Source organism: Diadema antillarum, unplaced genomic scaffold (genome assembly GCF_040938485.1).
Source record: "Diadema antillarum isolate AM-2024a unplaced genomic scaffold, OU_Dant_1.0 seq00000730_RagTag, whole genome shotgun sequence".
In the NCBI taxonomy this organism is placed as follows: domain Eukaryota; kingdom Metazoa; phylum Echinodermata; class Echinoidea; order Diadematoida; family Diadematidae; genus Diadema; species Diadema antillarum.
In genome coordinates, this window is record NW_027271631.1 from 340,967 (window position 1) to 354,856 (window position 13,890).

The following is a 13,890-nucleotide window of genomic DNA, read 5'->3' on the forward strand; positions in this document are numbered from 1 at the left end:
CAGATAAGCTACTCCATGGATTGAGATTGGGAGTAAATACGTTAATTCAGTTATCATGAACAGATTTACTGAAGTCTGTATTGCACGGCTAATCCTCTTTTTGTATTCATAACCTCAATACAGACTTTTGATATTTGCTACAGCATCATTTGTAAAGTGGCAAGGTGACTTTGACCAATTATTGCTGTTAGATGAAAAGAAAAAAAAAGGTATTAAAATACTGACAAAGAGGGTGGCGAGAGCACAGAGTTACTTTACAGATCTGGTCAAAAGGGCATCATCACTGATAATGCTACCGCATATTTTTGGTATCAAAGGAGGGAATCATACTGTACTTTAACAACCAGAGAAATGCGTTCATGTGGTGTTGATATTTAGTGTGACAAAAATCAAGGTTGATTACTGTTAATTGCAATATGATGGTATTTGGCCGTTGTTTCTTTTGTTTATTAATGTGCTTTAACATCACCGGGTGTGGTTTCAAAACACCAGGAATGTCACAACATCACCGGGAGCGTCTCAATTATTACCATGAGTGCCTCAACATCACCAGGAATGTCTCGACATCGCCAGGAATGTGTCAACATCACCAGGCGTGTTTACGCATCACCAGGAAAATCTCAATATTACCATTGGTATCTCAAAATCACCAGGAGTGCCTCAACATCACCAGGAGTGCCCCAACATCACCAGGAATGTCTTGACATCACCAGGAATGTCTCAACATCACCAGGAGTGCCTCGACATCACCAGGAGTGAGTCAACATCACCAGAAGTGTCTCAACATCACCGGGAGTGCCTCAACATCTCCAGGAGTGTTTCAACATCACCAGGAGTGTCGAAATATTACCAGGAGTGCTTTAATATCACCAGGAGTGTCTTGACATCACCAGGAGTGCCTCAACATCACCGGGAGTGCCTCAACATCACCAGAAGTACCTCGATACCACCAGGAGTGTCTCAACATCACCAGGAGTGCCTCAACATCACCAGGAGTGTGTCAACATCACCAGGAGTGTCGAAATATTACCAGGAGAGCTTTAATATCACCAGGAGTGTCTTGACATCACCAGGAATGTCTCAACATCACCGGGAGTGCCTCAACATCACCAGAAGTACCTCGATACCACCAGGAGTGTCTCAACATCACCGGGAGTGCCTCTACATCACCAGGAGTGAGTCAACATCACCGGGAGTGTCTCAACATCACCGGGAGTGCCTCAACATCTCCAGGAGTGTTTCAACGTCACCAGGAGTGTCGAAACATTACCAGGAGTGCTTTAATATCACCAGGAGTGTCTTGACATCACCAGGAATGTCTCAACATCACCGGGAGTGCCTCAACATCACCAGAAGTACCTCGATACCACCAGGAGTGTCTCAACATCACCAGGAGTGCCTCAACATCACCAGGAGTGTGTCAACATCACCAGGAGTGTCGAAATATTACCAGGAGTGCTTTAATATCACCAGGAGTGTCTTAACATCGCCAGGATCGGAGTGTCTCAACGTCACCAGGAGTGCCTCAACATCACCAAGAGTGTTTCAACATCACCAGGAGTGTCTAAACATTACCAGGAGTGCCTTAATATCACTAGGAGTATCTCAATATCACTGGGAGTGGAAGCCCAGTGATTAAACTGTCAGCTGATAAGCAATCAAGACATTCTTTGGTTTACGCCTAACTGTGAAGACATATGACATCTAACACTACAGACATTGTGTACACTGAGAATTCCCTTCGTAGACATACCAGGTAGTATTTTTCAGATGATGGAATGATAAGTAGAGTATTTCTTCTTCATTTTGTTTTTTCTCTTAGGCTTGATACAATATTGTGTTCTTGTATTCACAATGACGTTACACATTTCATGATTAACAGCATACATCCTTCCATTGGTGAAGCTTCAAAATCTCTGAATTCACCAGTGTATTAACCTCACTCTTTTGCCAAAGGAATACCCTAATGATAGGGGGTGGGTTTAGTACATGCATCAACAATACTGGTGTTGCACCCATAAAGACAATTGCTGTTTATTGTACAGCAGTAGCTCATCCTCATTGTTTTGATTTGAGAGCAGATGTGCAGATAGGTAGCATTCTGAGGCATGTGCAGGTGGTAAATCATTAAATGATAATTCTCACTTACAGCAGTAAAAATGGCAAGTTACCGTCTTGTTCCCCCCAAGCTCCAGAGCATATGGAACTATAAACATGAAATGCCATGGCAACAAACCAAGGGGGTGTGTTAAATACAACAGTGTGGTTAATACACCAGTGAGTACCATATCTGTAGCTTCAGTCCTACTATGAGTTACACATGTTATTCCACATAACTTTCTCCTGTTGCCAATATACAATAGTTTGTCGCCTTATTTGAACAGAGCTCTCTTTTTCTTAAAAGCCTCTGTTAACATACAAGTTTGTAGTAGTTCCACATACCTGGCATAGAAAATATATTACATCAATAGACACAATTTACATACAATTTTTGCAACCTGAAATCAAACTTTTCAGCATCACCTCCTCATTTCCTACTCCTCTCACAAAATGAAATGCGCACTCCTTCCATCTTTTGGGCGAATGAAGTGCAAGTAGAAACAAAATGGAATCATCACCGAAACGATTCACTATCACGGCGAATCTGGAGCACCTTGCGGCGTCACATTTTCGTAAATCAGTGCATCCTTCTCGGCCGGCGGTGGCGCCGTTTCTTCGTTGGCGTTGACCTCCATTGGCGCCTCCCCGTCCTTCATCTTGTTGAAGTCCAGCGAGGCGTAGATGGTCGCGTCCTCCGTCCGGATGGGAGGCTTGCCCTCAGGGTGAGGTTTGTTGTGAGCCACCTCGGCATAGATGAGACCATCATCGCTGACCTGAGTGGACAAGAGTGACCAGATACAGACACACTTTCACCCATTGCGTGCTTTGAATGTGGCACAGAAAACCACATAGGTGGTGATTACATGTATCGTTACAACATCACAAAACAACATCAGAAGTCCTTGCATAGAAGGGTTGAAGTCTCTCCATGTGATTATACCATGATTCTCACTTACTGCTATTACTGCTACATTTCTTTCATTATCATATTATCAACGTTATTACTTATCACCATTATCAGCATTCTTGATTCAGCAATGTAATGGATAAATTGAAAGAAAAAAAGGAGCATAAAACAACAAGAACTTCTATTACTTTGCCTTGATGTGAGCCTATAAGGATAAGGGGTGGGGAAAAACAAACAAACACAACAACAAACAATCTACCCGGTGTGAAACCTTCTTTTCAAGTTCATAACTAGCTCTATGTGAAATAACCTGTCCAATCAGCCTTGGTTACCCATCGCAGCTAAATTGGGATTACACAACTTATGAGATTCAAATACCCATGTTCAAACTCTTACAACTTGACAGATATTACAAAACTTATTTTGCAACCTAGAGCATGCACACCTACCTAAATATAGCTAACATTTTTGAATAGTCAAAAGAAGCTCAAAAATTGTAAAGAGGGTCAGAAAGAAAAGAAAAACCATGCACACATAATTATTACAGAAAAAGAAAAAAAAATATTCAGGCATTCTTCTTACAATTCTGCCTTCATGCTTTGACGTCCCATTTTCTTCTTTCGGAACCACATCATAAACTGGGTTATCTGTAAGAGGATGAAAACAAAACACTGTTACAACAAAAGTATTGCTCTATGTTGACAAAGTACTCATTTCCCTTTCAAACTGAATTCCAAATGAAGTATCAATATTTGTGTCTTAACTGATAAACACAAGTCTACAGTATGTCCCCCAAAAAATTACAATCAGATTTTCGCATTGATAACACCCAATATGATTAAATTGTCTAAATGCTACTTCAGAGTCTTAAAATAAAACATTTTAGCTCTATTTTGCAGAAAACCCCATTCGATTTGGTACAGTGGTCACAGAGAAATGTGGATTGTTGTAAAAAATGTCATGAGTCTGATTCTTCCAAGTTTAGGACTTCAATGATCTTGTATGTGAATACAATAGACAGAACTTGGAGGGAAGAGATTCCTGACATCCTCTACAAAATTCCTAATTTCTCTTTGACCACTGAAGCAAATCGGATGGGGTTTTCTGTTAGATATGGGCAATGAGCTATAGTTTCATACCCTGAATTTGTATTTATATTGATTCAGTATTTTTAAAGATATCATTGCGGAGGGTCCCATTGTAATTTTTTTTGGGGGACATATGGTACTTGCAAGAAACTGTTCTGTTTGAAGCGATTGAATGACAGTAATCTCTTGCAATGTATGGCAGGGTTGGTCCTCCCTGAAGGTTTCAACTGTCATCAGGGAAATGCATTCACAGCTAGAAAAGCAGCAGCTCAAAATCTGAAGTCTTTATACAAAGAGTTTGTTCGCAAAAACCCGATAAGTCCATTTTTGAAGATTCTGAAGTACAAAATAATACCTTGTAAATGATATATTGGTCACTACATATAAAGGCACATTTTTGAAGTTATGGTCAAAAGAAGCACAATTTTTTTAAATTATTCTCTTTATTTTTCTTGACCTTAAATTGCAAATATCTCCATTTGGCAAATATGGACTTATCGGTTTTTGTAAACAAACTCTTCATATGTATACATTTTAGTATGTAATTGTTTTGTGATCTACAATGTACCTCGCTACGTGAAGAACAATTACACCTTCAAAATGTTTGCTCCCTACGAAATGTCATATTCCTCGAAACTCTGAAATGGTGTTAGACCTAGCTTGTTGTTCAGGAAATTGATTAGAGGCAATGTTTTTGATGAAATGAACTACTTTCTGTCTCAGTCTTGGTCACTTGCACAATATACAATGTTACCAAGGTGCCAATCAGATTATTGGATTTAAACATTTCCTGTTTGGGCTTTTCAAGGAAAAAAAGCAAGACTTCGACAGACAAGCAGCTCAAGGTTTACATCTCAGCTGAATCCAGTTCCTAGTACTGGAATCTCTCTACGAGTTTCACAACTAAGTCTATTTGTTTCAAAAAATCTGGTCTCGGTGTATAGAGTAATACTTGTGGGTTTTCTGTGCAAATTTGCACTCATAGCATAAAAAGGCATACTAATTCCATGGTATTCTTCTGTTCATGACAATGTGTCATTGCACACTTGTGAATAACACATAGCTCTTTGAACACCATCACTGTCATACTGTCTAGCTTTCATTTTTTTTTTTAAAATGTAGTACATCTACGGTCGTTTTAGGCTGACAGTATTCATATACAGTTGAACCTCTCTTATCCGGCCTCCCTTTATCCGGATCTCTCTATTATATGGACGCAATCTCGCTGTGATTTTTTTAAAAATAATTACGGGAGGAAAGGGGGATTCCCAACTCCTTGAGAACTCCTACACAAACACACATGAACTACATATTACTTCCAACATGATTAACATACATTACATCAAATTTCCTCCCAAATTGCTTACCTTCAGACATTTTAACAACCCCAAACATCCCCAAATGTAACAATGAAAAGGTTGCAGTATACACATTACTACATGTGGTATTACAATGGGCTACATCAGTACATGTGTATGTATATGTACATGTATAAAGCATTGAGTCTCCAGTATCCGGCTAAATCCCTTATCCGGATGAGCCCCGGTCCCGACTTGACCGGATACGAGAGGTTCAACTGTACAAAAATCTGGGAGATTCAGTACTTCATGTACAATGGAGAAGATATTTGTATACCACATGAAGCCCAATTAGGGAAAATTGTATCATATGAGTAAAGAGATTTTGTATTTCATAATCAGGGTGCAAAGATAAATCTTAGTTTTCATCAGGAACTTCCTGCAGATTCAGTAAGAATTGGCTACTCTGTCTCTCTTTTGTATCTCTTTTCACTGTGTGTATATCTATGATGCTAGGAATCTCACAACCATCAATTTGCACTTTATTTATCTTTGCCTTAAAAAGGAAACACTACAGGACAGACATCTACAACCCTGACCTTGAAGTTTTCTGGGCAAATTAACAACTAACCCCCAAGCACATTTAATTATATCCTTGGCTAGATGCCCAAGGAGCAATCATTTTCCGGGGGGTTACCACTATTGCAAAATAAACACAGTGCCTCATTAGGTCACTGTAACAACCATCTGCAAAATCACTCAAGTCTTAATTTTACCATGACTTTGTTCACATGTTTTTATGTAAAGTCCTGAATTGCCAAATATCAACACTGGATGGCATAAAAGCTAACAATGACAACCAAAAACACCAAGGAAACATGGCTGGATCGGTAATGGGAGTAGAGAGGTCAGGGGGCTACACGGCTGATGTGAGGAAAAACAGGAAACTCAGGATGAATGGGTGACGTTTCCAGAGGGATAGGAAATAACAACACTGAGGCTAATTGGCTGATTACGACGGGGAGGGAGGGAGGGGGGAAGATAGCACATATTAGTGACTATACAACCAAAAACTAGCATGCTACAAAACATACTAGGTACATGTATAGATACGTAGACAACAATGGGTATAACTGGAGCAGACCTCCCAACCTTTCTGACTACAAAAAAAAAGAAAAAAAGATGATTAAAAAAAACTGGGATGATTTGGTTCAAAAGTAGGATAAGATAATTTCCCATAGGAGTGTGTAGTAAAATCACCCAGACAGAAAAGAAAGCCTTATTATTTTTAAAAAATGTGAATGGTCAAAATTCACATTCCTTCCTCCAAACTTTGAATGGTTGGGAGGCCTGCCGGAGTCATTCATATTGTAACTTACAAAAAAACACACCAAAAAAACAGATGCACAATCATGCATACAAACATGAATGTGGATATACATGGAGATATTATAATAAGTAAACTACGATAGGTTACATCATTATTAGTCCAAGCTTTGATATCATACATATACAAAATAAAACAGGCAGTGCATTATTCACTCATAACATTTAGTTTGTATACTGTCTTTATATATTGAAGAATAGTCTAAAACAAAACATGAATGAAGGGAAGATCTACAACACATATTTCAAGTCCCTTGTTGTCCTCTCCTGAAACATCACAAGATTTTTATTATTTTTTTTCTAAGATGATATTTTTTGGTTAGGCATGAGTTTATTTGATTCAGCTTATCACTGACCTTGCTGTGAGAAAGAAAATAACTCCATTCCATTTTCTATTGCCTGTTCAGTCTAAATTCTGTTTTTGGTTTCTGTTTTTACTGGACACAGAAACTTACCTTCCTGTTGCTATAAGATAACGTGGTGACCTAATTACAAGGTCGATAAAACAGCGTGTCTGTGACTTGATTGGAGTGATAATCATACCACATTCATTGTCATTGTGCGCTACTTCAAGATCATTTTGTTCACCTTTCCCGAGAATAACTATCCTCTAAACCACCTACAATGTTTTGTTCCAATCATGAAGGTTTTTCTGCATCATTCCTTTGTCCAAAGATAAAGAATCCTTCAGAAGATACTTTGTTTCTCTCAAATGTTGAAAAACTGGAGACTATTGCTGTTTCCATGCACATTCTCTGGATTATTCATGGATGTTCTGTGTGCATTTCGCAAAGTTTGAATGACAGACAAGAGGTCTGATTGACTAACATGTATATTTTTTCTGGGCATCTAGAATTTTGAGGTACTAGTCAGATGACATTACCTGTGATATTGTCTCATTGTAATCATATTCTTTCTGTTCATGTGTTTGACGACCAAATCAATAAAGATTCTACCTGTGAATGATATCAAATAGTCAATCGAAACATAAGGAAATGAATCACTCATTATTTGTCAGCTTCCTCTAGGCTCAAGGCTATCAAAACAAGACGTTCACTTTGTATTTATGCAGGAAAGGCCAGAAAGGCAAACAGGCCCATTATGCCCTAAATCTTTCATTGTTTTTCGCTGAATCCATCATAAATCCCAACAGACATTCCACTAACCATACACCATTTGATGTAAAGCATGGGAATTGGTAAGAGAAGCCCATAAATTTAGTACCTCCTAAGTTTTTAAGAATAATAAATCCAGTAAACCATAAACCTGTGCATGTCCCACTCATACCTTAAAAACTGTGGTGACATCGCCTTTTATTAAATACCTCTAGTTTTATGAGAATAAAATTTCAGTGCATAACAACCATGCACCATTCACACCTTAACCCGTTGAGAACAAGTCCCAAGTAAACTCGGGCAAGGGTCTATGGGAAATGTGTGTTGCAGCAAAATCAGCCCGTCTTTAGCAACAGGTTAAAAACTGTGGTAGCTTTGCCTTCTGTTACAATAAGGTACACAGTCATCATACCGCTGTTTAACCCTTTGAAGAGTATATCCCCAGTATACTTTGGTGGGTGTCTATGGTAAATGAGTGTTATAGCAAAATCAGCTTGTCGTCATGGGTTAAAGGGCATTACATATTCCTACATTCACACCTCTAAATCTGTGACAAGTTTTAAAGAAGAAAAGTGTTAAATTTTATATGTGTACTGATTTGAGTAAGTGTTTAATCATCTTCAAAGCATAAAATGACTAAATACAAGAAACCCACGGCTTGATACTGTGAGAAAAAGCACTACCTTTTCCAAACACACAGAAACGCAATCACTACAATATTAACAACATATCAATACGGGATATTCACATACAGTTTGTATTATGTTATAAATCATACACTTGCTGTACATGGGTTATGAAACGAAACGACAAATCATTCAATACTTTAGAGGAATATACATGTAGCATAGACACCATGGATTACGATGTAAACATGATTAAAACAGCCAGCAATCACTAGAAGGGTAAGTCTACAGCTACCATAGAAAGAGAATGAAGAGAAAGGCGACACGTACATGCACAGTACCCACCACTTTGGAATGCCTTCATCTGACCATTTTTATTGGGTTTGCCTCCAGCTCCTCCCCTGTCGAAAGGAAGGAAGAGTTAGATTAATAAAGGTTTCATGTACAATTGTCAGCCACCCACCATGTGCAGAAAAAAACAAACAAACACACACACATACACACAAAAAAACCTCACAAAAAACAACCCACATTGCATTTAAGAAAACTTCAAATTTTGGTTGTACTGATGCCTGTATGACACTGGGCTAACTGTTGGATTCCCCCCCCCCCCCCCCCTTTTTTGCAAAAAAAAAAAAAAAACCTCACAAAAAACAACCCACATTACATTTAAGAAAACTGCAAATTTGGGTTGTACTGATGCCTGTATGACACTGGGCTAACTGTTGGATTCCCCCCCCCCCCCCCCTTTTTTGCAAAAAAAAAAACCTCACAAAAAACAACCCACATTACATTTAAGAAAACTTCAAATTTGGGTTGTACTGATGCCTGTATGACACTGGGCTAACTGTTGGATTCCCCCCCCCCCCCCCCTTTTTTGCAAAAAAAAAAAAACCTCACAAAAAACAACCCACATTACATTTAAGAAAACTGCAAATTTGGGTTGTACTGATGCCTGTATGACACTGGGCTAACTGTTGGATTCCCCCCCCCCCCCCTTTTTTTGTGTGTGAATATGTCTTTTTTTTAACTTTATTTCTTTTTTACAGCATTTAATTCAAACTTTTAGCCTAGTTGTAGATCAGAACCCACTCAGGTATAACAATGCACCTCTCAGTCTATCAGGAAGGACATGGTGACACAACAAGAGATTAGTAGCCTGGGGGATTAGGTAATCCCAATAATTAACAAATATAGGGGGTAGGTAATCTGGCCTCTGATTGACAAATACTTTTCAGACCTGTGTTCCAATCAGCAACAAAAGCTAGCTCTCCAGTGTATGTGTACCAATCAGGGAGTAAAGAATGGTATGAAAGAATTGTGCCAAAGCTTTATTCATGCATTATTTCATTGATTTCCATTCCAGCTGAATATTCATGCAGAATACTATTATTTGAAGCATTTCTATTACATTATAAAATTTGGGTATCAATAAGACATTGCACTGAGGATGCCTTATTGGATAATACAAAATATATAAGAGCACAAGAAAAGGGATAAGGTAAGCTTCCAGTATTTTTTTTTCAACTGGAAAAAAAAAATATCAGAAAATTCTCAGAAAATCCTATTTTATAATGATGTTAACATTTCATATCCACAGATGTATCAACGATAAACTGTAAAGTATCGGTGAAACTTATCACCAGAAAGAAATATGTCACACTCACCTTAATGATGAACCTGTTGTAACGAAAGAAATGCAAAGAAGATAAAAAAGAGTTTGCTGTTAGAAAGGCATGTACAGATTCAAGAAAAATACATTAGGTAGGACTTATTCAGCCTCTTGGGATCCTACAAATTGTGTACATGTAGGTGTAAACATACTGATATATGCCTCATGTAATATTTTATCACGGTATCACGATTTGAAGTCCTGCTGCACAAAATGCAATCATTGAAAATAGGAAACAAAAGTTACATTAACAATGAATTGTTTTCATACTTATTTGCACGAAGATTGGTATGCCTATTTTTCTTTGCTTTTTGGGGAAAACTTCTGCACATGAAAGTTCTGCCTTAAATAGTGGAGGTTGCCTTCTGAAGCTATGTATTTTGAAACCAATTCATATTGATAGAGATGGGCTTCATGCAAATAAAAAGAAGTATTATAAACTAAAATCAAAACAAAAAAAATCACAGAGTACTTAAAAAAAAATTAGACCTAATACTGGTATCGACTGACATGTTAAAAGTAGTGATACAATTTAGGGATTTTCATAATTCAAATCCTAATTTTTACTTTTTACGAGGGTGATGCTAGCAATGAGCCCTTCAGGAGTGTGCAATGCAAACAAATCTATTCCCCATATTGAACCATGTTTCTTTAAAGAGGCACAAATCAGAATAAGAATGTTTGCTTAGCCAATGACTCGCTAGCATCTATTCGTCATGCACATGAACCAGATCACTGTACCAAGCCCATATGAAAGTAGAATGGCTTGCAAGAGACTGACAGTTTCCTGAGGAAGGATCTATGACCTCACATTAGAGATCAGCCGCACCGTCCGGTAGATCGGATATTTACACTGACTCAAGGATTCTACATATCTACTGTGTCTCTACATTAACCCGTTGAAGACGAGTCCTGAGTATGCTCGGGCAGGTGTCTATGGGAAATGCGTGTTGTAGCAAGAGCAATCTGTCAACCCGTTGAGGACAGTTTGATTTTGCTACAACACGCATTTCCCATAGACTTCAACAAAAGTACATTCTGGACTTGTCGTCAACGGGTTAAAATGCAGGGTGTGCCATTACACAGGAAACTCACTTTACACTCCAAAACCACAAATCATCTACTGCATTAGGTGGTTGTAAATGAGAAAGAAAAAAAAAAGAAGGAAAATAAGCCTCAACCTAACAAGTGTATGACACTTTCACCTGTACAACACAACCACAAAATATCACTTTTTTCTTTCTGCTGTAGTCTGACATTCCCATTGAGAAGAAGAATCACTAAGAATGCGTTTTCATGTGCTTTTTTTTGGGGGGGGGGGATAGAATGGCAAATATTCATCATTCAGGGGTAAAGCCTTGATACCATTGACACAAAGAGCAGCTGTTCTTGTCCCGAAAGGAGCGCAAAGTACCCCCTGTTGTCCTCTTTTCTCTTTCAATCTTAAACTGCACATAACATAACACTGTATACACAGCAATGTGATCAAACATTGTACATGTGTCACATGCTACAACTGATGGATTGCTATACCTGCCTACTCAGCTGAATATGATGTGCGTCTAATGAAAGTGATGATGATTGATACAGAAATGCATTATTGTGTGGTGCATTCACATTGTGACAAGTTGTGACGGTGAATTGCAAGACATTTTCCAGTACGGTCTCATTCTGCATGGACTCAGCAGCTGTCAATGTGTCCAGTATCATTTTTACGTCCTTATCTGATCCAAGCAGAAAGGCACAATACACAGTACATGCAGTATGTGCAGAGCAGACAGGGTCATGCATAATCAGGAACTGTTCAATCATGAGATGACATATACCGCTGAATTTTAATTGCATACAAAACAATTATATAGGTGATCTCTGTACTGTAGGTAGATGTCACTGAAACATCGCTTTCATCAATCTTTGGTCATTTGTGAAGAGGATTGAAGTGCAGTCCCACACCATAAAGCAGGTCACTTTACTACATGTATATAAGATATAGGTGGTCTGACATACATCCTACAGAATGATGAAAGATCCTCTGGCTTTACTCTATTCATCAAAGGGAAATTTAGCTTAAAGGGACTGTAAAGTACTGGTTGAGGTAAGGATTCATGTTTTGAACATTCCTAAGTGAGATAATGAATAGCCTCTTATGAAATATGAAAGAGCATCTAATTTTAAGAAGGATTCAACGATTATTTGATTAAAATTGGTTTTCAAATGGCTGAGATATCCAAAAAAGTGCTAATAATAAAAGGCGACATGCCCCAACTTTATTAGTATCTCTTTGTTTCACCTTGTTTTTGAATATCTCAGCCATTTCAAAACCGATTTTCATCGAATAAACTTTTGATACCCCTTAGAACTGCATGCTCTTTCACATCTCATAGAGTGGTTTCTGAATATCTCACAAAACGTTAAAAGCTAAATCTTCACCTCGACCAGAACTGTACACACCCTTGAAATGCATACAATACATTATGTGTGGGTTCCTCAAGTCATATGCATTGTAGATGAAAAAAAAAAAAGAAGAAGCAAAAAAAAAAAAAAAGGTATAAAGGTGTGGTGCCCAATATTCCAAAGATTTAAACTAATTACCTTGCGTGGTATCCTAAATTTCTCCTGACCCCTATTAAAATGCACTAGTACTGGCCTTGGTCCATTCCGACGAGTCAATTTATGTATGTAGTGTAAATATCATTGTGCATGTAAGCATGTAGGCATGCTGTGATGCTGATGTGGTTGTGTGGGTTATACGAAGTGACCCTCATTTGCAAAGGACCATGAGAGTTTACACTGCGAATATGAAAGATCCTTACCCCTTTTGTATCCTTTGCCATACATTGAACCTTTGAAAACCTGTTTAATTTCCCTACAATTAACTTACTTGGCAAATACTGTCAGCCATAACAGATTCTGAAAAGGGTGTCACATGAAAATAACTATCATAATCGAGTATCCTCTTTGATGCTTTTTTTTTTAAAGCATTATAGGAGGCTTCCAAGGAAATGATTCTGATTCCAGTTTAAAATGTCATAACAGCTGGCAATCCATGAGCATTACTTGCTGGATAAATGCTTTCTTTGATGACAAATATCTCTCAAAGTGAAGTAAGAGGACAAAATAATCACATCTTCAAAGGAAATGAAAAATACAAGTTAATCCTAAGGAGCAACCGTATGAGTGGTTCCACCTAAGACCTTAAGAAACAAGTGTCATCTTTGGATGACATCTTGTAGGAGGGTTTGCAAAAGAGGGCATGGCAATGTGACTGGTGGTTGTGTGGTAGATGATGAGCGAAGGGCGTGGCAGCTACAAGGTAAACGTGGTGATCATTGGAAGAGGCTCGGGCCGAGAGCCACGCCTAACTTACTCTGCTCCGCTTGCAGAAACCCAGTCTCATCATCCGCCACAAAGGGGTGAAATCGCTTGATCTCACCTTTTTGCTTCCGCTCATGCTGCCTCCGGACGACAACGAGGACGACGATGACGATGATGGCGACAAACACCACCACCCCGGCGATGGCGGCGGTCATCGTGGAATCCGCCGTTGGCTTGTCAGCAAGTTTAGCCACTGGAGAGGAAAGTCCAGAGGAAGGCAGAAAACAGGTGCATGACCAAGATGAGAAACTGGAGGGGCAAATTTACTCACTTATCCACTATGGCAGCCGATTTCTAGAAAGGTCAAGGAATAAGCACCCTTC

The 13,890-nt window shown here is 38.6% G+C and overlaps 1 protein-coding gene across 1 annotated transcript in view; it reads right to left on the reverse strand.

Annotated features, from left to right (window-relative positions):
* Positions 1-1,579: 1,579 nt before the first annotated feature.
* Positions 1,580-13,890, reverse strand: part of LOC139738210 (nephrin-like) — a 35,525-nt gene continuing 23,214 nt past the window's right edge. The window contains exons 14-18 of the mRNA XM_071648867.1: positions 13,560-13,760; positions 10,188-10,200; positions 8,851-8,921; positions 3,590-3,654; positions 1,580-2,873 (exon numbers count right to left, since the gene is read on the reverse strand). Coding sequence (XP_071504968.1) covers positions 2,634-2,873; positions 3,590-3,654; positions 8,851-8,921; positions 10,188-10,200; positions 13,560-13,760 — 590 coding nt within the window. The 3' untranslated portion in view covers positions 1,580-2,633. The remainder of the gene's footprint in view (positions 2,874-3,589; positions 3,655-8,850; positions 8,922-10,187; positions 10,201-13,559; positions 13,761-13,890) is intronic.